We start from the raw sequence: 26,982 nt of genomic DNA, 5'->3' as shown, positions 1-26,982 counted from the left end.
CAACTCGTGACACTCCACGTATAGCTGGCCGTATGCAAAACATGACATTTCTAGATTTCCAGCGACTATCTTTGTGACTTGCTGATTGTCATCGCAAATGCAAGTCTCATTCTGCATTCTGCTCCCTTGTAAGTCCCTTTCAAAATTCTTGCAACTATCACATGCGTCAGAATCAGTCGGGGTCAATTACACAGTTTCGGCGTATGATGATTGCGAAGCATAATAATGACAGATCCAACTTTGAGACGCTAATGATGCGGTGGCATGCCAAGCAAATCCAAAGAATTTTTAAATTCCACTGGGTGATTCACGGCTTCGTCTTCATTTTCAACACTTCATTTTCGATCGATTTGTATGAACTCAAATCTTTTTTGAATTTGACTTGAGTATTTTTAGCAGCTAAAATTGCGTGTGCACTCAACCAATCGTAGTTACGATAATTTTGGCCAATGTTCGGATTGATATCAAACCATTAGAGATATCAACCAGAATTTACCCATTTCCAATTCCTTGCAGATTTTTTGCGGTGCTATCTTTTCTTTTTGGGTGACACAAACAACGATTATGTAAACAAAACTATTATACTCTGTGCAAAATGTATAAAAATAGTAAATTATGAGAAATAGAAATGTTTATTTGTAATACTTTGTAATGTGCAAGGAGTGGGGTATGTAACTCATGTTGCATTTACTTCGGTATCAATTACGACACCTAGCTTCCAACTATCGGCGTACGAGTAGGTTTTTCTGCTTATAAATAGTTCAACTACCATGACATCAGAACAACAAAGCAGCTTCTTGAACCTCAGAACATCATTCCCTCATACCAAGAATTGCCACAGTCTCATTGAAACATATTAAATGCAATATACGTCGAATTTGAAGAGAGAGTAAATATGGAAGATATCGTACTGTTCTTGCTGTCTTCATCGACAGAAAGGTAGTTATGTATATAATAGATTTTCTGATTCAGGACAAATTATAATCAGCAGAAAGAAAGCAGGGTGAAATCAAAATATGTGTCACAAGCGGCTTGGTATCTTAAATTATTCCATATAGCAGTATTTACTTTCGATTATACTCAATCTCTTCCTGTAGCTAACATCCAATTATGGCACCACTTAACCAATAAATCGACAAAAAATATTAGCAAAGGCTGAGTTTATTTATGCAATTGGCTAAATGTAAATGTTATCGAAGAAGAAAATAACCCATTAAATAAAGAAGACTAAAAAAGCTGAAAGCCAATTAAAAGTATTGACTTTGGACTTACTTCTGGTAGAATTTCATGATTTCATGTTTATTTTGCACTTTGTATTAACTGCAAATGCTTTGTAAAAACAGCGGCAACATTGCCACAAACGAAATTACATTTAAAGTGCTCAATGAAAATTAATTAAGCACTCGCAAATTTACGATCAATTTAATGAGAGCGCGCGCGCAAACACAAACACACGAACAAGCATATAAACGCTTCAATTTCAGGCATGAAAAAGTCAACGCGAAGCGATTCGCGCGTAAAAATGAAAATATTATAAAAAGCAAAAACAAAAAAAATTAAATGAAAACAAGCGAAACATTTGCATTGTCGCTGAATGACACTGAATTTTTATGATATGCCACGCCAAACGAGCTCGATTGGGGAAGTGAGAGAGGGAGCGTTGCACGCAAACAATAATTTTTTCATTGTTAACGGACAACATTAACAAAAATAACCAGACCACATTCGCTTGCACTGCAACATCCGCACGCTCATGCAAATTTGTTGTGTCAGAAATTGTCGCAAAAATAATAAAAAATTGAATAAATATAAATAAAGTGCGATTGTAAAATTGGAAAAATAAAATAAAACTCAAAAAACCACAACAACAAGAATTGTAAAAATAAAATTAACTTTAAATTAATTACCTGTAGCATGATGTGTGGCAAATTGGCGCTGTTAAAGCTGTTTGGCTACACTTTTGCGTGGGCCTTTTAAGCAAACAAACATCGACAGTATGGCAGCAGCAAAACTAACAAGCGCGTAGTGCGAAAAGGTAAACAAAAGTATAGTATGCACTTTGGAATTTTTATGTGCTAGTTTTGAAGGTGTTTTTGCGATATTTCTCTTGCATCATCGACAAAATTCCCATTTAATACTACTTGTAGAGAGTTAATTTCGATGCTGAAATTAGTACGATCGGAACAGCTGGAAGGCTGATATTTACAGAAATGCAGTAAGTAAGGATCGAAATGATATTTCAAACAATTGTCATATGTAAACTTGGGTAGTAGAAATGCTTAAGTTAGTAGGAAAGTCTCAGCCAATGATGTCAAAACACATTTTGTTAGAACTTCTGATAACTTCTATCATATATTTACTCTTTCAAAAGTTCTACATTTGTATACACTCGCAACAAAAGTTGCTGAGAGCGTATTATAGTTTTGTTTATGTAACGGTTGTTTGTAAGTCACAAAACTAAACGAGTTAAATATTGCGTTATACGTATATCGGAATATCTGTCCGTCCGTCCTTCCAACGGATAACGTGAGTAAAAATTGAGATATCGTGACGAAAATTGGAACACATGTCCCTTGGGACCGTGAGAGAGTTATTTTCGAAGATGGTCCCACCTCCATACAAAGGTTATGATGAAAATTACTAAAAGTCCGTTAACTCACTAACGAAAAACATCAGAAACACTGAATTTACGGAAGAAATAGCAGAGGAAAGCTTCACTCAGAAAAAAAAAAAATAGAAATTGGGCGTAGCGTCGCCCACTTATAGGTTGAGAACCATGCCTCAGAAACTAATCGACCAATTTATATAAAATGCGCGAAATCGGTTCCCAACCAAACCTACTTCCCATATAACTCAATTCTGAATTCCATCTGATTCGTTCACTTTATAGTATATACATTAGCAATCAATGAAAAAAGCGTCGAAATCGGACCATAACTTTTCAATGTCCCTGATATCGAACATGAAGAACTCAGGGTCAAAGGGAAATTTTTCATCGAAAATATCTGTAAATCTCTCAGATACTTTAATGTAATTCAGAGGGAATCTTTTTTTCTTCTAATAGTGTGTCTCTATTCCAAAAATGTTTAAAATCGGGTCATAACTTCTAGGTCCCATATACTTAATTATAGGTTTCTCAAATAAACGTTTGGCTTTATTCCGCATCTCGGTTAATATGGGAGAAATCTTAGCAAAATTAAGTGAGCGTATAGTCTTGAACATAATGTACCTTGGTGGTGAAAATTAGTGAAATCGGTTCAGGAATTACTTCAGGCACCCGAACTTAGCCTTTCCTTACTTGTTATTTTATTATGAAAATTCTTAAAAATTCGGTTACTTTATTTTTGTAACAAACCGACGAAACTTTTAAGCAATACGGCCAACAAAATTAAAAAAAGCTCAAGAAGATCCCTAATACAATCTCAATGTGAATTCGTAAACTTCGTTCGGTTCAAATAAAAATAAAATTTAAAGTTTTTAGTATATATAGACGTCTATTTTGTGGGCATTAGATTTAGAAACCTAAAACGAGGCCTAACTTTGACAAAATATTTTAGAAGACAGTAAAGGAGTTTCGAACTTTATGTGTTGAAATGGATTGACCCAAATGCTACGATAATTTTTGATAATTTATTCACTATTCTACAATGTAATATTGTTTTTATGATCCTTAGATTCACATAAACAAAATGTTTCTTGAAAATCTTAAATCTTAAAGTAGATATTTTGAATAATATTGAATGCAAATGAATTGCAACGTTTAAAGAATGTTCTGCATGGAAAAGCTCCACAGCACCATTAAATTTTTTATTTTTAAATTGCACAAATTAAATAATATACTCCAACATCGCCATGTACTCACTCATCCAAATGCATGTAGGCCTCATACTTACATTTACGGATTGATTTATTTTTTTAACACACACTTACAGCTTTATTTCCATACCATATATGTATGTATATAAATTGCATTTGGTGTTTTTCACAATTGCATCAAAGGCATGCACGCATTGGACGCGGAAACGGTCAATTAAATCAAAATTAATTGCAACGCTTTCAATTAAATTGCCAAAAGCGTCCGCAACAAGCGCTAACTGTTCATCGGATCGGTAGGTAGATACTGATGGACTGCCTGTTGTGCGCTGGCGAGTCGGCTGATTGACCGATTGCTGCTTTATGCATTTTAACTGCGTGTAATCTGCGGTTGTGGTGTGTGTTTTTGTGAGTTCTTCACACAGAGTTTTTTATAATAAATATATATATATAGATATTGTGTACATTTTATGTTGCGTTTTTATGCTTTATGAGTGCAGACAACCACAACCGTTATTCATGCATATGTTTTACATGTATACAATGTATTTTTTCACATTTGTGTGTTACATAGGGTGTTCTTTTCGTGGTGCAGATAACATTTTTTTGAGGAGAGTTTTTGATTTGTATATTCACTGTACGGCAACTGCTATGTTATCCCTAAATCGGAACCGCATTGAACGATCATATAATTCTGAAGAGACTTTCTGATTCCCTTTCATCCAGAAAGAGTGAATCTCTGGTCTGGTTTATATTCAATATTATTGGTCCATAAATTCTTAAAAACATAGTAATACGATGGCTGCTGTATATATTTCTGGCCTAATAATGAAAATAGGAATATTTATCAACGAAAATGGTTTTATTGTTTTTCAAAATATTCTCCATCAAGATTTATACACTTTTGCATGCGCTCAAACCAATTTTCGAAGCACTTTTTCCACTCCGATTGAGACACCTCCAAAACATGGTTTTTGAATGCTTCAACAGCATCTTCTGGCAACGAAAATCGTTGACCACGCATTATTTTCTTGATGTGTGGGAATAAAAAGAAGTCACTGTGTGCCAAGTCAGGGCTGTACGGCGGATGACCTATCAATTCGACGTTTTGGCCGGTCAAAAAGGCGCTGGTTTGAGCCGATGTGTGAGAGCTCGCATTGTCATGGTGCACAATGATTCGTCTTCTCTTGTTCGTTTTTCGAATTTCTCCGAAGACTTCAGGCAAACAAATGGTGGTGTACCACTCAAAATTGACCGTCCTACGTTGCTCAAGCGGAACAGTCGCCACATGACCAGTTTTGTCGAAGAAACAGGCGACCATTTGCTTCGAAGTGCTTCTTCCACGAACAAATTTCGTTGGATTTGGCTCGTCTTGGAAGACCCACACGGTCGATTGTTGTTTTCTTTCGGGCTCATACGCATAGATCCATGATTCGTCACCTGTTTCGATCTTATAAACGTCTTTTGAAGCAACGCGATCGTATTTTTTCAGCATTTCTTTACACCAATCCACACGAGCCTTTTTTTGAGCGATTGTCAAATTGTGCGGGATCCAACGAGAACAAACCTTTTTTACGGCCAGGTGTTCATGCAATATCGAATGTATGCTGGCGGGAGAAATGCATAGGCATCCCTCTATCTGAAGGTATGTTACATGATGGTCTTGCATTATCAGTTCACGTACGGCATCGATGTTTTCTGGCATAACGGCTGTTTTTGGACGACCTTCACGGAATTCGTCTTTGAGCGAGCGTCGGCCACGATTCGAATTCGTTGTACCAGTTTTTCACAGTGCTATAGGATGGTGCTAAATGATTCGAGAGAATCACTTTCTTCATACTCATTTTCGATAAACGGATAATAGCAAGAAATTTGATCTATTGATCTTATAGGTTATATGACTTGATTCCATAAAATTAGTTTAGGTGAGCGTACCTCAGGCCCATCTCAAACTGAAGTGCACAAAGTCAGCTGATTAATCAGTTACGATGAAGCAATTAGAAACAAAAATTCGGCTAAGATCGACTTCAAAGAAATGAGCTCTACTCTTTAATTTTTTTATTCCAAATAAATTGTCTGTCCCTCTAAAAAATCACCTTATATATAGTTCGTATAAAGAACACAGTTACTTTTCCATTAGGTACTTGGAGCTATTACATTTCACACGCTTTTTGTCCATAAGAATTATTGACAGAAACAGCGAAAAACACAAATATATTTTTTTTTATATTTTGAATTTTTTTAAACATTTTCATAAGAAAAACAGTAAGCATAATTGACAATATTAAAAGAGGATAGAGTGTTTAAACAAAGCTCTTCCAAGAAATTGTAAAACACCATTGATTTCCATTCAAACTTACGTCACTTACACATAGAGAGATGTGACTTTTGGATGTCAATTACTTCCATTAGATACAGGTCGATTTGCCATAATTTCAATGGAGAAATGGAGTCACAAATATTTTTGGAATTGACATTTATTACGAAAGACCATAACCTATTTGCCAATTGTAGCTTTCAAATATTTCAGTTGTTGTTGTGAAATCCATTTGTTTTATTCATCTTTAAGTGGTAGTACTTGTAATTGTCATTGTATGTACCTATATTGAGTAGTATTTTGATATAAATTCGTCATATTAGAGGAGAACAGGGGAGTCTTCACGGTTGACCCTATTAAAAATTAATTAGTTAATTAAAGTTCCAATCAAAATAAAATATTTTTATCGCACATGGATGAAACACGACTTTCATTTTCGGTTCAAATATATATGGATATACGCATGATCCATGTAATACCATAATTTAACATACAGTGGTGTCCAATATATTACATTTGTATATTTTAATGAAGATTAAGTATAACTGTGGGTTTACCCGTTATTCCTGGATTTGTAAAGAAAATATTTGAAGACTTTCCTATTACCTGACTATTTTTTCGTCATTTGTCATTTAAAGGACTATACCAGTGTGACAATTTCAAGAAATCATTTTTTTCTTTTTGGCTTAATCGATAGTTTATACTTTCAAAAATATCCTGTGAAAGCGGTAATGTTGTATCTTGAAAAGTTTTTGAATGGCAGCTTCTAAAGTAGCGACCGCTCACAGTTGTAAACCGTAGTTGAAACATTAAACGCATTTTTCTCGAAATGGCAATTTTCAAAATTGCTGTCATCATAATTCATTGATACACTGACCGATTGACTTCAAATTGAAACCGAGTATTCTTGAATATATTTATTATACAATGACCCACGATATTTTTGATTGGTGGAAAATTGTCAATTTGTCATTATAAAAACGAAAAAAATTTCCAAAAAACAAAATTTTGTGTTTTTTTTTCAGAACTACGTCCTTTTCTTATTTTTAGATATTTTTAAAAAATCTTAGGTCGTTGTATAGGAAATACATTCAACTTTAAAGGGGGGGGGGAGGGGGGTGGGTAAGGTTTGTTTCGTCGAAAAAAGACCTTTTTTCATGAATTTAAAAAAAAAATTATTGCTGTAGGTTTAATTTACTTATTATTATATGAAAGTGCAACATTTGAAGGATACTTAAAAAAAAGTTTTATCGAAAAATAGCGAGGAATAACGGATTTATCGTCGATCTTTGAAGGCACCTCGAAAAAAAGTTGTTGTGCGGTGACCAGCCTACAGCATCACTGGATCATCCGAAACCAAAAAATCAAAATGCTTTCTTTAGTTTATTAGTTTATCTTTCAATTGACGTCGGTTTTTTTTTTAACTTTTAAATTTTTCAATTTTTGGTACCATTTTCAAGCCAAAATGACGATTTTAGACGAATAAATCGACCTATTTGTTATTGTAAAATTGTTAGTAATTAAAATTTTTGGAAAAACTCGACGTCATTCGAGAGCTATGTATATGTAGAATATTTGTTCAATATTTCAAAAAACGATCGATGCAGTAGTTTTTTCTGTAAGCTGGTCACCGACTTTAAAAATGACATATTTCGGAAAATCGATTCAAAGTTTTGTACACTCAGCGCAGATAGCTGGAGTTACCGTTATTCAACCTCCTGTAACTTCGTTAGTTTTTCTCCGAATGACCTAAAATTTTAACACAATATTATTGAGATATTGATGGTTCAGAAAAAAAATTAAAAAAAAAATTGAAAAACAAAATTTGTCAAACCTTACCCTCCCTTAATAACCTTTTTGGTTACAGCTACTCATTTGACCGAATTATGTCAGCAGTTGCGTGACTCCGTTATTTTTCAATATTTTTATAAAAGAAAATTTAAAATATAACTGAAACTATATCTTATTATGTCCAAAAAACTTCGAATCATTCGATTGAGTACTTTCATTTAAAAAAAATCTCGAAAATCTCGTAATTTTTCATGGGTTACACTAGTATAGTCCCTTAATTTTATTGGTTTATCTGATTTATGGGGTATGAATCAACCAAAGTGACGAACACAATTATATTTAGAATTTTAACCAGTATATGTTGGCCTCCTTATAGGCCGATCTCAACCATTTTTAACACTATTTTGTAGTATGTTCAATAAAATATAAACACTTATATTCATTAAGATATATTACAGCGGTTTCCTACAGTCAATTGGAAAGACATATATCCTCATATTTGAAATATAAGGGCTGAGAGAAGGTCTAGACCGTATTTAATATTTATTGATTGGAATTGTCACGTGTCATTTATGGAAGTTTAGATCTTGTTGTTGATTCCTGAATTATCAAATGTTTTCATTTTGAAGAAAATATGTGTTGGACATTCAAAAATATATTCAAAAGTTTGTAGTCTGATTGCATGAGGATATAATGTGAATATGGAAAATATACAACCTCGGCTGAATAGTGAAATAAACTAATTTTTTCAAGAGATTGAGTTATTTGTTAGAAAGTAATTTCTCCGTTTTCGAGGTTAGTGAGTTTAATCGAAATATTTGAATATATTTGTTTGGGCAAGGTGGGTGTGGTTCATACCCGATTCGGCATGTATAGAGCCTATATTATAAAATTCCTAAATTTAATATTCACACCACATCAATGGACATAATTTTAATAGTTTATGACACATGTACATTAAGGGTATTATTCTTTGAATTCCTTATAACCTGATTTGAAGGTGGTGTGGTGCAATGCCCATCCATTTAGGCTGCAGGAAATTTATACCTTGAATTTCTCTAAGAAGTTTATGTACAAATACATAAACCTACATATTGTATTAATGTATGTGTCTGAATATATGCAATATGATTCTTAACATCATAAATTTTCGTTTCAAATCACAACACATGACAAGATAATTACGAGTGACAGCGTAACGAAGTATCCACAATAACAAGCTGAGCGTTGATGTGTGTGCTGCGGGAGCAAATATGTTCCATATAAAAGTCAAAAGAAAGAGTGTGTCTTAGGAGGGCGCAAAGTATGAGTCAGTGCTTGCAAGATTGCTTGGCAGCCACAGATGTTGAAATTCACGTGAAAACGGGCTAATTTAAATGAAAATCTCGGGCAAAATCAAAGCGAAAACTTCTCAGTGCAAGCGTTTCGTGGAAAATAAAAGCATAAAATAATCTTTTTTCCATCAAATTCGTTGAGCGCGTTAAATGCTATCAGTGCAGCAATTTAAAAATTATGAGGTTCGTTGAACTAAACGAAATGTGAAGAGAGAACAGATTCAGAACAAAAAAATTCTGTTTATCGCGATTTATTTATGTTTGCTTTCGTTTTTTATTCATTAGCGTTTATCAGTCTTGTTAACTCAATTTTTGTTGTTGTGCCGCATTGTTGTTGTCGCAATTTTACCCATTTTCAGTCGTCTTTCTTTTGCGGTTGTGCTTAGTTTAATGTTTTTTGCTTGCCGCTGTACCCCCACCATTGTTGTGGCATAATTTTGAATTTTTTTTGCTGTTTCACTTTTCTCCTTTCTTTTCTATTTGTTGTTTTTTTTTTTTTTTTGCATTTCGTTAGCTTTCTTGCTCCCGTAATTTAAAGCATAACGGATGTTGCTTTCAGTGCAACAAATATATTTTTTCCATACATAAAAGTATTTAACTTGTAGGTTTGTGCATAAATTGCTTCGCGGTTTCGTCGTCCTTTCGTTGCTAACTTTCGCCTTTACTCATTAATTATGCCCCGCGAAATTGATTAAAGGAGTACTGTGTACTGAAAAATACGTGCCACTTGTACCAGACTTTAAAAGTTCGTGGTAAATATAAATTTGCTCCGTATTTTGGGTACAAAAGAGTTTAAGTCACCTTAAAATTTGTAGCACTCATAATTAATTAATGTCCAAATTTTATTCATTTAGTATTTAGTTTTGAATTTGAATTTTGTAGGTGCTTAAAGTGATTATTGAAAAAAGATTTTTTGTAACGAAGACAAATTTTGTGATGTAAATGAATTGAAAATTAAATTACTTATTCTAATTGGGAATTACGACTCTATTATATTATATATATCGTTCATAACTGCAAGGCTTTCATGGATCATGCGGAAATATTAGACAAAGTAAAATTGAGATATTTTATTAATGTACAAAGCTAGGCGATAATAGCTGGGTGAGTCTATTGTCGGAAACTATTCTATCACTTTTCTTTAATGCTTAAAGACTTGAGGTATTGCAAGCAGAAGTGGCTGACATTGAAAAAGTAGTAGATTTAATGCTTTGGAGTGTAGCCTCTTTTCATTGATCTACAAATGTTCCTCGCTTCGCTTTGTTTATTTTTTTTGTGGACTCTGTTTTTGCAGATCGTTTTTTTATCTAGTTTCAGCCGTTTTAGAAAAATGTTTTTCAAAATTAGTGATATTTCGACAACTGACCTATTTGTTCGATCTAGAAGCATAAATTACCGATGAATATATCCCCCCGATTGAAAATATGCTTAGACTATGAAAGACAGTGCACTGAATTTACTACAAATCAGCAGAGATTTTTCATTTCTATATTCGCTAGTTCGCACGGTTATTTAAGAAATTAAAATCCAAGAAATCTTTGTCAAAGGACAAAGGACATTCGGGTGAAAGTGATGAGATGATTCTACCTCTTCCTATTCTAGGCAGCTTCTACAACTTGCATCCGATGAGATTTTTAATCTAACACCATAGATTCCAATGGCACAATGGCCTGTAAGAAAGCCGTACGACTTAGACAGTGATGAGTTTTGGTAAGGGCGAAGAGCACTCTACATCTCTTACGATTCACTCAGATCAGAAGGATCTGATGTTAGTTCCAGTTCAACTGAGTACAGCGGTAGCGGTGCTATACTTGTTCCCATACATCTGTTGGTGAGACTGTCGTGCCTAACTTGGCAAGCTCATCAGCCTTACAATTTCCTCCGATTTCGCTATGGCAAGGCAACCATACCAATATAATCGTGAAATAGCTCGATGCCACTGATAGTGAAGATAAACATTCCTTTACCAACATTGAGCTTACAGTCAGCGAATCAAGACTAGTATCGCCGCGTTAATCGAATCGTAAATTCTCTGAAGGTTGCTGCACTCCAGAGCAATACTTTCGCCGCTATCTATATAACATCCACTTCCGATGTAAGTGCAGAAGTCGAGCAGCCTGAAACTAAAGTTTATAATAAATTCCCTACCTTCCTCGGAACTTCGACCCGTCTGTGAAGAATCTCACCGCTGCTCTCGTTCAGGGACCAATTTCTCCAACCAAACCTCCCTCGAAAGAATGAGGGTAAAGGAGCTTAAGTCAGAGATAGGTTCAGTGGCATAGTGATGAATGATCCAGTGACCTTGTGATGAAATTGATGTGTGCGTGGATTCTTGAATGCCCATTGATGCATTTTCTAAAAGCATAGCTTCCCTGAGCCTGATAGCAGTTTTCGTGCCTGATAGAAGGTTCACAGTGAGAGAAGGTTCAATGTCCGTGAAGTCTGAAGCGCGCAGATATACTTATAAGAGCCGCTCGTTGAACGCATATTTGTTTTTATGTTAACAATACAAGGCAACCTTTGCTCTCTCCTCGTTGTTGGGTCTCCATGAGAGCTTTTTGTCCAAGCGAGCCATAGGTACATAATTCTGTCCGCGGGATGGAGACAAGTTCCTCCCCATCAATAGCAAGGGCATTTTTGTAATTCCTAGTGAATAGAAAAACTATGATTTACAGAAAGTCGACATTCTGAGATGAGGTTTCATAATTATTTAATCTTTAACTGTTTTTACTGTTTAAATGGACCGAAAATACTTCTATTAAGATTCAATAATTTTCAAATATGTATCTTTTCTTTAAAAATATTGTTATATTATAGAATTGATTTTATAAAATCCTCAAAAGTATTTTCACCCTTCGAACGCACTAGTTCGATACTTACATTGTAATAATTAGATTATTTTAACAGTTTCACTGAATTGATATATTGAGTCAAACCCTGAGTTCTAACGCTGTTGGATGAGATACCAACTCTAAGTTTTCTTAGTGCAATTCATTTTTGCTACTTTTTATTGTCTTTCTTTGCATTCTAAATTTGTTTGTCCTACAAATTTTAACTTGGGTCAACACTTTTTTTCATTATTAAACAACAAGAGTACCACACCGAAATCCAGCACCACCTACTGTGTCTTTGAAACATTACCTAAAACTTTCAAAGCATGACGGAGAGCTATCACTTGGCTTATTACCAAATATTTACAAATTTAATAGAATGTACTGATATTTAATACCCGCTTATGAAGCAACTGTCGTTAGAAGGAAGCGCAAAGTTACCACAGAAATGTTGGTGAGTGTGAAGTTATTTTATTGTTTTTTGCAAACACATCATTTCGCCACCCATGGGTATTGCCAGCCGAGTATATTAAATTACCTAAAGTAGCGCGAGTTCACGCACCTTTGATTTCCTTATATGAAAGCGTCACATACTGACATACAATGTTTATTTGCAAGTTAATATATGCAAATAAAAAATCATGCGGGTAAACAAACAGCTGCCAGCACGATGTACAAACACACATACCTACTTATGTAAGACAGTGGGTAACTTTATACTTGTTTTATAGTATGTAAATAGAGAGGAGGAATTCACCTGCTTTTGGGCCTACCAGCACATTTGTCTATCACAAGCGTTGAATTTTTCATGACATGCAAACCCACATAACATACAAACACCCATACATATCTACTCTTCTAAATAGAGGTGACTGCCTCACTTCCTTGTCTATGCATATGTACCTGTGTATGTATTTAATTGCATATCAGCGCATTTTCAACGTTCAGAAAACAATTTCACAGCGTTTTCATTTAACTTGTATCCACCAACGTCATTCCGTCGTTTCGTCTCCCCCTCCCACCCGAGCTCCAACGCGTTTTCTCCAATTCACTATCGACGCGCTTAGATAATTTCCATTTATCTCCTCTTGTTGTTGTTGTTGTTGCACAATTTATTTGCATTTGAGCGATTTTCACATTAATTTCCTGTGTGAATTGGGTCATGCTGGTGGGACAGCAGAAAACTGCAGCAAAAAACTACAACACCTACAACAACTAAATAAGAACCAGAAATATTTTAATTACATGAGAAATTCAAATCTAATGGCTAGATAGAGCGAATGATGTGGGGGCACTGTTTATTTGCATATGTAGGCCTGGTGTACGATTTTTCTTTTAATAGAGAATGCACTAACTCGTTAATATCCAATCTCAATAATTTAGTTGCGATTCGTTCATTGATTGAATGTGGAGGCTTAAAATTGAGTTTGATTTGAAGCGGTCTGTTGACTAAAAATGTAGGACACTGCACTTCTTCTCAGCAAATAAATATTGAAAAAATGTTTAGCAGAATCCTTTTACCGCGTCATTATGTTTCTCAGGGATTTGACAACTAGCTTTGTTGACTGAACAAACAATGTTATAGATAACAAGTAAGGAAAGGTTAAGTTCGGGTGCAACCGAACATTTTATACTCTCGCAATTTATTGAAGAAATGTTATTAAGATAACACACACATTTACCCATAAATTCGGCATAAAGTTTAATAGAATAACGGAAATCGTCATATATAGTGTATCAGGGCTGAGGTAATTCCTGAAACCGATTTCATTCATTTTCACCAGCAAGGTACACTATATCCAAGACTATACGCTCACTTAATTTAGCTAAAATATCTCAACTATTAACCAATACATATATGCGGAATATAGCCCACCGTATTTTTGAAAACCCTATAATTAGTTATATAGGAGCTAGGAGATGTTATTACCCGATTTTAATAATTTTTGGAACAGAGAGTCACTATTAGAAGAAAACAATTTCCTCTGAATTACATTAAATTTCTGAGAGATTTATCCATATTTTCGGTTAAAATTTACCGTTAGGCGCGGAGTTCAACATGTTCGATAACAGGGGCCTTGAAAAGTTATAGTCCGTTTTCGACAATTTTTTCTCAAGTAAAGCCAGAGATGATATGCATTATTTGTGTAAAGTTTTTTCCGGGTGGTTATTATCCGATTTCAACTTTTTCATGTTGTGTGATGGAGTACGTAAGAGAATCGACTACCGAAAGTTTGGTTTATATAGCTTCATTGGTTTGCGAGATATATACAAATAACTGATTTGGGGGCGGGGCCACGCCCACTTTCCCAAAAAAATTACATCCACATATGCCCCTTCCAAGTGCGATCCTGTATTCCAAATTTTACTGTTATAACTTTATTTATGGCTTAGTTATGACACTTTATGTGTTTTTGGTTTTCGCCATTTTGTGGGCGTGGCAATGGTCCGATTTTGCCCATTTTCGAAAGCAACCTCCTCAGGGTGCCAAGGAATACGTGTTCCAAATTTCATTAAGATATCTCAATTTTTACTCAAGTTATCGCTTGCACAGACGGACGGACAGACATCCGGATTTCAACTCCACTCGTCATCCTGATCATTTATATATATAAAACCCCATATCTAACTCTTTTATTTCTTGGTGACACAAACAACTGTTATGGGAACAAAACTATAATACTCTGTGCAACATGTTGCGAGAGTATAAAATCTATTCGACGGGTCAGGCGGTGTAATTTCCGATGTATGTGATTGGCGTTGAAACCGTTTAGCCGGTTATAGAATCGATCTCTTTCCCTCGCAGTTCGGCGCCAGTTGGAGATCCCAAGTGTAACGAGGTCGCTCTCCACCTGGTCCCTCCAACGGTTTCCTCCGGCAGGTACTGCATCGAACACTTTTAAAGGTGGCGAGTTTTTTTTCCATGCGGACAACATAACCTAGCCAGCATAGCCGCGGTCTTTTTATTCGCTGAACTATGTCAATTCCGATAGTCCGTCTAATAATCTGTAAATCTCTCCGAAAGTCCGGCTAATAATATATATAATAACAATCTTTCAGTCTGTCCGTACGGTAAATACATGAAATCATAAACGACTTCTCCTGTCTTCCTCAAATATAAAGTCTAAAACATTTTGTGGTCGTACTCTAGTTATATAATATTTATCCGCTTGACATTGTGACCGAATTAGATGATGTGGTATCAACAGGGCGGCGCCACACAACGATTGTCACAAGCGATTTATTGAAAACCAAGTTTTATGAACATATTATCTGACGAAATGGCCCAATCAATTGGCCGCCCCTATTTTATGTCAGCGTCTGGACTTCTGCAAGAAATCGAGTTAATGTCATCGAATGTACTTTCACAGAAGACTTTCAATCATAGCACAAACCAAAATAATTTGTAGCGCTCTTATTGAAAAATCCTTTATATCTGTAATTTCCAAGTCCTCATATAATATCGGAACATAAGATATGAATCTATGACTTATCTGTATACCGTTATTTTACTCAATATATAGGGTCAATATAGGGATTCATTCGAAACTTATGCATTTTTAGAAATCACAATCAGTTCATTGGTTCCATGGCACTGATTTCTTTTTCATTATTATTTCTCTACCTTGCCTCAGCGCTCGTACCTTTAATTATCTAAAAGCCATCAGGATGACCATCACAATGACGGTCGAAAGTTGGCAAATTTTTTATATATTTCTTCTCTTAATTTTTTTGTTGTTTTTGCTATACCATCACTTCTCAGTAGCATGCGAATATCCATATTTAGTCAGTAAGACCTGCTTTGTCCAACGCAAAAAAAAAAAGAAAAACAAAAAAAAAAAACTAAAAATACAACAATAACAAGAAAATATGTTTATTTTGCCATATTAGTATTGTGTTGTGCTATTACCACACTAATTAGCATAACTCAAGGCCAGTGCGGTCAGTTGCGTGGCAGCAGCGCTGACGAATGTGGGCGCGTTCATTCTACCATTCATTTGGATACCTCAATTGCCAACAATATGCGCATAGATACGCATCACTGCCGGTTCCATAGAATCGGTGGCATATATGTATGTGTTTATATAGCTTATAAATAATATGTATAGCGGTGCGGGTCATTCAATAGGTTGTAGGCGAAAAGCACTGATGAATAATCATTTGATGCGTAAATGCGGAGCCTCTGATATTGATATTTCGTATATTTTGCCTGAATAATATTTTTGTATTAATTATTTATTTGACATTTCCACGTTCATTTTGAAATGCTCGATGCGAGTTAGATTTTATTCTCTTTGAATTTGACCTTGATTTCTACCATACACACACACATATGTATTTTGCCGTTAGAACATATAGAGAATTTTAAAAATTCGAAGAATATGTTGGTATGTCCTTGATATATTATCCTTCACTTTTATATTTACATAACAATTTCTTGAAAAAAAACGGATAATTGAATTGCTGGTTTTTCAGACATCTTCAAATGTACCACATCCACTAAAGCTTACATTCCCTTTGATAACATAACTTGTGTCTCAACAAAACTCTTCTTTGCCTAGTAAACTATGCCAAGAGATCTTACGAAATGTTTTTGGATTATACATGATGTTAACCCTATCCGCCCATGGGTTCGTACCTAGGTCCCAATATATGTACAACCAACATGATTTAATTGTGTTATTTAGAATATCCTAATATAGCAAGTACCAATTTCAACGAGAGCAAATTTTGGCTTACGATCTAGTTGAAGTACCGTAGATTTCTCCATGCTGATCTTATATTCGTTGGCATTTTCACCAAACCCATCGTTTCCTTAGTAGAGATCTGTCTAGTTTCGGATTTTCGAATACGTTTGTTAATATATATATTCGCTGAAGGCGTATAGTAAATGAACTACTGATTTTATTTCTTTTGACAAACATATTCGTTCCTTATTTGAGCAGGCCTTAGCATGCTCGCCTTAATCATTGACTTGGGGCACTTGTCCATCATCGTCAACGTCTAGCCTGACATTGCTAATACCACTTGACAGTTATCGACACATTAATTATGTGCGTAATAAGCCATGAGCGCTGAGAGGCTAAGTGAATAGCATTTGGAATCCTATTAGTACAAAGACTGTAAGAATGTTGACAATTTCTCAGCAATAGAAACACAATACAATGGCTACTTTGGGTGCAAAAAAAAATAGTTTTAATTGCTAATATCAATAATTTAATTTATCAATATTAATAATTTTTGACCTCTGACCATTATTGTAAAATTTTGGTTATAGCTTTGAAATAAATTGGTGAATTATAGATTTATATAAGTTTATTATTATAACAATAACTTGAATGATGAAATGTTAATTTAGAAGTCGTCACTAAACTTTCATAAGTAATTTCGCAGCCCGTTCTCTCCGTATGACAAAAAAAGTTTCTTCATGCCTTCCTAGCTGATTTCATCAATTTTAATTACTTGCGATTAAATGCAGAGAGCCGACCTATTCAACCAAAAGGCGTAACGTCAACATTAGCATTGTCTATTATATCGAAGCTTCCAACATTTGCTTTCCTCCATATTGAATTCAATAGAATTAAATTATTTGCCATCACAAGATCACTGAACTGTAACAAGTAATTAAGTTCTAGTTAAAATGTCAATGATTCTCTACACAGCCTTCCAACGATGAGCTCATCAAATTACACTTAAAATTACTTATATACAAATAGTTGTAATTAAAGTTAATCCCCAGCTGCAATTTAACTATTTTAGATAATTTCATTTCGGTTGGGAGAAGTCAATTTCACATTTATTTATGACCGACTATATAAACTTGGAGAGAACTCAAATAATTTTCGTATTTAATCGGTGACAAACATTTCACACAAAAATGAACAAAGTCGTTTGCCTGATTTTCAAATACTGCATTAATGTTTTCGTTTATTTTCACCAAATTAGTGTGAATGTGGTAACACAGGTTGAATGGTGCGAGTGCTGCAATGCTCTTTGGCGATTGTTCGCTGACAGCATGAATGGAATGTGTAGAACAGTATAAAATAGAATTCATGTTAAAGACACCGTGAAATACCGACAAAAGGCAAGCAAAATCAGTCAACGGTACAGGCAAATACGCAAATCACAAATAAGCAGAAGTTTTGCGAAAAGAATGGTAGAAAGCACAATGCGACAAGTTGAGGATACGAACGGAACCCAATTTTGTAAAATTCAGGTGTAAAGATTTCAAGTTTTCAAGGTTAAGTTAGGTTGTCTCAAGGGTAGATTTCTACATCAGCAGAGAATCTTACTTAGAAGCATCCGACTAACCTTTCGGACACCCAAATACACCTGACGGATCGGATCGTCAATACATAATGATTCAACAAATGGCTTGGACTCTGTTATAAAGTTCTTAATGTCGATTTCAGTCAGTCACTTCGAGAGGTTCGCCGAGGGTCTGCTACCGAGTTGTTTTAACTTTAGTCTTTCATTTTAGTAGTCTCATACTATGAAGATAGATACGTGATTTCTTTATAGTCCCATAAGGGAATTTTTAAATGTTAAGCTTGATGTTCTTGGTGGTCCGAGTAACTAACTGAACTGGTTCACTAGGTGCTAGTTTTCTGAAACTACTTTTATAAAAACTTATTATCTTTTTGAAATCCATTTAGGGATGAGGAGGTTACCTCGATAACGATTGTGGTTGATATTCCTTCTTTATGCTCTCCAAAATTCATACAGCCGATGTACCCTTAATTGGATAATTAAATGGGTGCAATATTTCGCAAAATTTTATACAATAATACTAGCCGGTCATTAATGAGAATCTTAAAAGCCGCTTTGATGCCGTCATAGATCTACTTTGTTCGAATCTACAGTTTGGCTTGTTGCCTGAAATAGTCTTCATCAAATAAGTAGGAAACCCATTAATCATTCCCACCGTTTCCATCTACTTTTATCTACCTTTTGAAAGGCCGAACGTTAGTATGATATCTTTGTGGACAAGGCATATTGTTTTAGAATCTAATTAGCTCGTACAAATCTGAAGGTCGGAAATGAGCTGATTTGGGTCCTTATCAGATTATTCGATGAATGTAGTGTATATTGTGATCGATTTTTTTCCAAGTGTCCTTTCATTTCGAAGAAACTGGGGGATCTCGCGAAGGATTTTAGTGAAATAATTAAAATTTCTTTAAAAATACCGCCGTGAAAGTAATTTCTGTTATGGTTATGTACTAGAAATAGGGACGATTTGTGGTTATCATGTGATACCTTTTAGGTCATACCATTGGACACCCGGTTCGGCAATCGTGTTACTGATCTTTTCAGCGACTTTGTTTGGAAATTATGTAATGTTGAATCCACGAAAGAACCCACTTTAGGGACTACCTTCTTTTCGTATCATATATTTTATGAAAAAACCAAAACCTCGTGAAGACATTTAAAATACCGTTAACTACTGCTGCATTGGGCATAAAAAGAAAAAAAAAAAAACAAGAAATTAAAGCTTGCTACATTCAGAATAGTTGCGCAATTCAATTGTAGATGGTGATTTAGATGCGAACACGAGGGGGTGTTGAAAACGAACAACGAGCGCACGCTATGCAGCTCGGGTGCGGCTCATCCGCTAAGCCTATTAAATATACAAAATCACTAGCACTGACAACAAACTGTGACAATGAAGTGATTTGCACATCATGATGCAAAGAAACAAAAAAACAACAAATGAACACACACAAAACCGTGAACTCGACTGGCCGTCCCTGCAATGCGGGGCGTGCGTCGGAGAAGGTGAGAATGAGAAGAAGAAGCAGTGTATTCTTGCGATTTCGCCGTAATTTTGCCACTTTAAAATTTAGTTTTTCACACTCGCCCTCAAGCTGGCTCGTTCGCTATCATTTCTTGCATGCACAGCGTAATGCCACAACAACAACAACAGCAACAACAAAATTAGACCGAAATTACGGGGTGTCAAGCAATATGACGCTGATGAGATAGCAAACGCGGCGTCACCTCCAAAAAGCGACTAAGTGAAATTTACACAAAATGAGAAGAAGAAGAAGAGGAAAAGCAAAAAAAGAAAATGCCGCGAAATAGGTGAGAGGTGTTGTAGTGTGGCGCAGTGAGCGCAATAAGTCGCTTGCCAAATGCTTAGTGGTGCTACGAAATGGGAAGCGCCGCGCCGGAAACGTGGCCCTGGCCAGAGCGTATCTGTGGCTGTGTGACACCATGGCATTCATTTTTGTTTACTTTGTTCATTTGAGAATTATGCACTTTCCGAAAATACTACTCGGCTGCTTGAAGTGGAAAAGTGGAAAATTAGTGAAAGCAGCAAGGATGTTGGCAGCCCAAAAGCACCACCACCAGCTAGCTAGCTAAGACAAAGTAAAAGCGTCGCGAGTGTCACGAGAGTGTGAGCTCGCTTTTTCTATCTGGCGAATTTGTGAACTTATCGCACTTTTGCAAGGTTGCATTTGAAAGACCAGCATTTGACAGTGTCAAAAATATACGCTGCGTAATGAGTTCTTATTGTTGCCGTGCGCCATGCTTTGTGCAGCAACTAAATTAAGTTGTTTGCTCAAGTAGCAGATTTCATGAACTAAGCAGTTTTGCTAGTTGCTCTGGGAAGTTTGAAAGTCTTCAGTTTCGGTTTTTGGATTTTTTACTGGATGATATTCCTATATTTTATAGAAAGGACTCGAACGAAATCGTCGAATCTGACCATCATGAGTGAGCACTGTTTTAATTGCCCGGGTGCTCAAAATGTCTAAGTACTAGCACGTTTGGACCCACTTAAATAAGACTGAATGCTAGAGTAGCACGATATAGGGGTACCATACGAGTTAATTCAAAAATCCTCACTTACCGAATTTTCATTCGATGCTGCTGAGTCGCAAAGAAATCGAAATATTTTTGAAACTGATGCTTGCGGTTGACGAAAAGTGATTCACTAACGACAACATCGAGCAAAAACTGTCATGGTCGAATCGCTGTGAGGCGGCTCAAACTGTGACTAAGCCATGACTGACGGTCATGAATGTTTTGCTGTGTGTTTCAGATTTTGAGATTAGCAGGGAAATAAAAAGACAGCGGCTACGCTGGCTAGGTCATGTTGTCCGAATGGACGAAAACATTCCAGCTCTGAAAGTGTTCGATGCAGTATCCGCCGGAGGAAGCCGAGGAAGGGAAAGGCCTCCACTCCGTTGGATTGACCAGGTGGAGAGCGATCTGGTTACACTTGGAATCTCCAACTGGCGCCGAACTGCGAAGGAAAGAGAGGAGTGGAGCGCTCTCAGCTATTCGGCTATAACCGGCTAAACGGTTCAAAGCCAATTACATACATACATACTGTCACCAATGGGGCCCTCTAAAGAAAGCAAACTCTGGTGTAGTTCTGTTCAATTTCGGCCACACACGTCGATAGTGACTAGCCAAAAGCTCCGAGAGCTTGGTTGGTTCTCATGTAACCACCTTACAGTCTAGATATGATATCAAATGATTACTACTTGGTCCTGTTTATGGCGAATAGTTGTGATGGTGTTAGACTCAAGCGTAGTTTGTGAAAATCGAATGTCTCTGTTTTTGTCAATAGGTATAATTACCTTCCGAAAGTCAACAAGTTCAAACAAGAACAAAAAGGTGTGTTCCTACTTTCCTACATAAAATTCTCAATTCAATGCAAACATAATGGATTGTTTTAACAGACCTCTTATAAATAATATTTCGCGGTTAATACAATTTTCTTAAAAGTTTCGACTGAGAATTTAGGCCAGAAAGTATTGATGCTAGTGGCGAAGGCGGCACTGTTATCTGTATAGTCTCGTGTCTATTCCGAACCTTACCGATTCCAATCGATGAGATTTTAATGTAGAGAACATTTTCCAGAGCAATGGTTAGTTTTGAAAATAACCGCAATATCCGATAATCGATCTAGTCGAGCAAGTCAAACTTGATGTTCCGCACTGTTTCGGTATTATAATTACTCCCGATTTTAAATAGTATCTTCTAATTTTAGCTCTGACGTCATGTAGTGGAATATTTTTTAATCCGTTTAATAATATATTAACGTATCTAGTAAATACCAGTAGGGTCTTTATTTTTTTAATGCTACGAATAATTTTGAAATATAGTATGTGTATATGGTTGTAAAGTTTGATGAAGCTTGACGAAAGTCACGCTAACCATGCATGATTTAACTGTACATGGATTGAAAAATTTTTGTAAATATTAGATTTTTAATCATCAGTATCGAAAGAGGCAAGATTGGCTAATGATTTCATTCGCCCAACATAATTCAAACATAATTATTTTAGACACGCATTTTTAGCTATTTCTAACTTATAAGGCATGAAGAACTAAAAAATCGGTTTTAGTAATAACAAGTTGGTCCAATTGAGTGCTAGAAAACAATAATGTTCTTTAACGACGTGCAACGACATAAACAATTTATCACCTATATTTTAATACTATTGTTCGTGAGTGAGAATTATAGTTTGAATGTAAGAGCTAGTCGTGTACAGGAAGAATCGAAAAATGATGCGGATGCCGGGCGTAGTTTTCGCATTCATGCCACAGACTTGAAGTGCGCCCACGTAGTACCGGATATTATTGAAAGTTTCGATTGTCAATTGGCCTGGCGCAATAATCGCTCGTATAGCTCCGGTTCGCTGGTGCTGCGACAACCTGTCAACAATTTGAGAGCTAATGCTGTGCTCGATATCTATCAGCCAAATGGACGACTAACCAATATTTTCAATATAACTGTTGATTGCTGTTCTCTTTTGTCCAGCGGTAAACATGGTTTGAAGCTATTTGATAATTTGCTGAAGATATTTTTTGCTCAAGTCAATGAGCGGCCGACTTGCCCCTTGAAAGCGGTGCGTACTATTTGCAGTGATATTGTTCGGGTTTCAATATTTTAATTTTGTTGCTTCATTTCTTTTCGTTAGCATTTTAATTACACCGTCACCGATTTCTATGTGAACGAATCAATTTTGCCAGCATATATACCGAAGACTAGATTTCGTAGCGGTCTTTACTTGAGCACAATGGGGCGACCAGCTGCACGCGTCGTAGTTTTGGGCAAAATTTTGAAATTAAATTAATATGTACATATATATATATACCTATATATTCCGTTTAAAGAGTTTAAAAATCATCAAGAACTGGAAATAACAAACTATCATTTGGGCTTATTTTGGAATGCTACTAAGAGATTAGATCATCTTTTCCGAACTGGTTTGAGTTTTCTGCATGTGGTTTTCTTATACTTCTATATATTCTATTCTACTTCTATATATTCTATAATCGATAACTTTAAATATCTATAAATAAAAAATTATTAGCGAAAATTGTTCGAAATTAGTCGATACCACTTCGTTACCAGTTCGGTGTTATGTTGAAACTAGTACCGACACTGTGTAAGGTTAGATAGGATCTATTTCAAAACAATCTTGTTTTTAATTTCAAAATAACTCGTTTATTCGATATTAATATAATATTAATGTGATATCGATATTAATGTGATATCAGGTTAGATATTCCTTTCAACCAGAGACCACTTGAAAGCTATTTTAAGGAACGTTTTGTCAAACAAACTGTTCGTCAAGTATACAACGCATGTTGACGAAGTTTTAGACGTCACGGAATACAATTTAAACAACGGTAAATTCTATAAATATCGGCGAAAGTACATAGGACAGTTCATTGGTTTTTCGGAGACCACATAAACTTAGCTATTTAGCCTCAAAGAACAGAACAGGAGAGGTCTTTTAATTTCATAGATGTTTCACTCGATATTGTTGAAGAGCTTGAGTGGTCCATTTTGATTTCATTCAATAGCAGCGCTAATTTATAAGGGTATAGGAAAATCGAACGGACAAAAATGTTAAGTCAAACTTTGAGAATTCTTGCTAGGTAAACGTTGAGTTTTATGAATCTGATATCATGTAGTGCCACGCTTGGATATTCCTTCATTGATATAATTTCTCATCGATTTGTTATTGCGTGTATAGTTGAATCGCATTGAACAAAAAACTGAGATAGCTAGCTAGTTACCATTTCAATGAGCTTTGCAATGAGTAATATACCAAAGAGATCAAGGTGACGAGTAGATTTGAAAACCGGATGTCTGTCCGTCCGTCCGTCTGCCCGTCTGTGCAAGCTGTAACTTGAGTAAAAATTAAAATATCTTGACGAAACTTGGCATAAATATTCCTTGGCACCATAAGAAGATCAAGTTCGAAAATGGACAAAATCGGACCATTGCCACGCCCACAAAATGGCGAAAACCAAGAACACATAAAGTGTCATAACTAAGCCATAAATGGAGATATAAAAGTAAAATTTGGAATAAAGGATCGCACTAGGAGGGGGCATATTTGGATATAATTTTTTCAAATCGGTTATTTGTTTTTAACTCGCAAACTAATAAAGCTATATAAACCAAACTTTCTGCAGTCGGTTCTCTTACGTACCCCATCACACACCATGAAAATAGTTGAAATCGGATAATAACCACGCCCACCTCCCATACAAAGGTTAGGTTGAAAATTACCAAAAGTGGGTTAACTCAGTAACGAAAAACGTCAGAAACACTAAATTTTGCAGAAGAAATAGATGAAGGGAGCTGTAGTTAGATTTTTTTACAAAATTGAAAATGGGCGTGGCATATCCCACTTATGGGTCCAAAACCATATCTCAGGAACTACTCGACCGATTCGAATGAAATTCGGTATATAATATTTTCTTGACACCCTGATAACTCGCATGGAATGGGCGAAATCGGTTCACAACCCCTTTCCCTATAACTAAATTTTGAAATCCATCTTATTCCTTCACTTTATAATGTAAACATAAGGAACCAATGAAGATAACGGAATAAAACTTTACACAATTAGTGCATATCATCTCTGGCTTCACTTGTGAAAAAATTGTCGAAATCGGACCATAACTTTTCTAGGCCCCAGATATCGAACATGTTGAACTCAGCGCATAAAAATAAATTTTAACCGAAAATATGGATAAATCTCTCAGATATATCAATTTAATTCAGAGGAAATTGTTTTCTTTTAATAGTGTGTCTCTGTTCCAAAAATTATTAAACTCGGGTCATAACATTTCCATATACCTCATTGTAGGTTTTTCAAAAGTATCTTCTCCTAGCTCCCATATACCTAATTATAGGTTTTTCAAAAATACGGTGAGCTTTATTCCGCATATATGTATTGGTTAAATTTCTTCAATAAATTGCGAGAGTATAAAATGTTCGGTTGCACCCGAACTTAGCCTTTCCTTACTTGTTTTTCTAAATATTATCTCTTTCAAATGTTGGCCACGACTCCAAAATCTGAATCGAAACTTGTTTGTTCGCATAGACTTTAAGACTTTACATATCCCCGAAGGAAAAAGTCTAGGTGTGATACCACACGATCTTGGTGGCAAATCGACCGGTCCAATGCGGGAAATTAACTGTTTATTCTGGTTTATTCGGTCTCAAATTATCCAGTAATAAATGTTGGGTCTCAAAATAGGTGATTGTGTTGCGAATAGTATGCTGAGTTTATTATTTTGACCATAAGTTGAGCGAAGCATAGGTAACTCATTCTTTACAGAACGTGAATTTTTGTAATAGAGTTGAAAAAATTGTAAACGATGTTCAGGCGTAAGTCTTTCCATGATGATACGCAAAAAAATGCTTCTACTTGGATCACCCGATAGTTGAACGTTGTTGTTGCTTTCACTCCAACAGAGAGAGAGAGAGAGTACAGCATTCAAGCAAAGAGAGCAGTGCGACCCAGTTGATCACAGCTTTGATATACAACCCGTCGCTTACCAATCTTCTTCTTCTTCTTGACTGGCGTAGACACCGCTTACGCGGTTATAGCCGAGTCCAAAACAGCGCGCCACGCATCTCTCCTTCTGGCAGTTTGGCGCCAATTGGTTATTCCAAGCGAAGCCAGGTCCCTCTCCACCTGGTCCTTCCATCGGAGTGGAGGTCTCCCTCTTCATCTGCTTCCACCAGCGGGTACTGCATCGAATACTTTCAGAGCTGGAGCACCTTCATCCATTCGAACAACATGTCCTAGCCAGCGTAGCCGCTGTCTTTTTATTCGCTGGACTATGTCTATGTCGTCGAATAACACATACAGCTCATCGTTCCATCGTCTGCGGTATTCGCCGTTGCCAATTCTTAAGGGACCATAAATCTTCCGCAAAACCTCTCTCGAAAACTCCTATTTCCGTCTCATCGGATGTTGACATCGTCCACGCTTCTGCACCGTAAAGTAGGACGGGAATGATGAGAGGCTTGTAGAGTTTGGTTTTTGTTCGTCGAGAGAGGACTTTACTTTTCAATTGCCTACTTAGTCCATAGTAGCACCTGTTGGCAAGAGTGATTCTGCGTTGGATTTCCAGGCTGACATTGTTATTGCTGTTAATGCTGGTTCCCAGGTAGACGAAATTATCTACAACTTCAAAGTTATGACTGTCAACAGTGACGTGGGAGCCAAGACGCGAATGCGCTGACTGTTTGTTTGACGACAGGAGATATTTCGTCTTGTCCTCGTTCACCACCAGACCCATACGTTTCGCTTCCTTATCCAGTCTGGAGAAAGCAGAACTAACGGCGCGGGTGTTGTTTCCAATGATATCGATATCATCGGCGTACGCCAGTAGCTGTACACTCTTATAGAAGATTGTACCTTCTCTGTTTAGCTCTGCAGCTCGTATTATTTTCTCCAGCATCAGGTTAAAGAAATCACACGAGAGTGAGTCACCTTGTCTGAAACCTCGTCTGGTATCGAACGGCTCGGAGAGGTCCTTCCCGATCCTGACGGAGCTTTTGGTGTTGCTCAACGTCAGCTTACACAGCCGTATTAGTTTTGCGGGGATTCCAAATTCAGACATCGCG

General features: G+C 36.1%; 2 protein-coding genes across 4 annotated transcripts in view; both read left to right on the top strand.

Moving 5' to 3' along the window:
• Positions 1 to 26,982, top strand: part of LOC105215508 (uncharacterized) — a 360,283-nt gene that overhangs the window by 214,520 nt on the left and 118,781 nt on the right. The gene's annotated exons all lie outside the window — the stretch shown is intronic.
• Positions 16,548 to 26,371, top strand: LOC114804379 (uncharacterized). Its single transcript, XM_029042434.2, has 2 exons — positions 16,548 to 22,948; positions 23,021 to 26,371. The coding sequence occupies exons 1-2, from the start codon at positions 22,484 to 22,486 to the stop codon at positions 23,174 to 23,176; spliced, it is 621 nt and encodes a 206-aa protein (XP_028898267.2). The 5' UTR covers positions 16,548 to 22,483; the 3' UTR covers positions 23,177 to 26,371.

Source organism: Zeugodacus cucurbitae, chromosome 5, assembly GCF_028554725.1.
Source record: "Zeugodacus cucurbitae isolate PBARC_wt_2022May chromosome 5, idZeuCucr1.2, whole genome shotgun sequence".
Taxonomy (NCBI): domain Eukaryota; kingdom Metazoa; phylum Arthropoda; class Insecta; order Diptera; family Tephritidae; genus Zeugodacus; species Zeugodacus cucurbitae.
The sequence above is the reverse complement of the archived record's forward strand: the minus strand, read 5'-3'. Positions and strand labels throughout refer to the sequence as shown.

Coding starts and splice junctions, on each gene's coding strand:
- LOC114804379 (XM_029042434.2), top strand. CDS start 22,484: ATGTTCTTTAACGACGTGCAACGACATAAACAATTTATCACCTATATT. Junction 22,949..23,020: donor CGACTTGCCCCTTGAAAGCG/GTGCGTACTATT, acceptor TCTTTTCGTTAG/CATTTTAATTACACCGTCAC.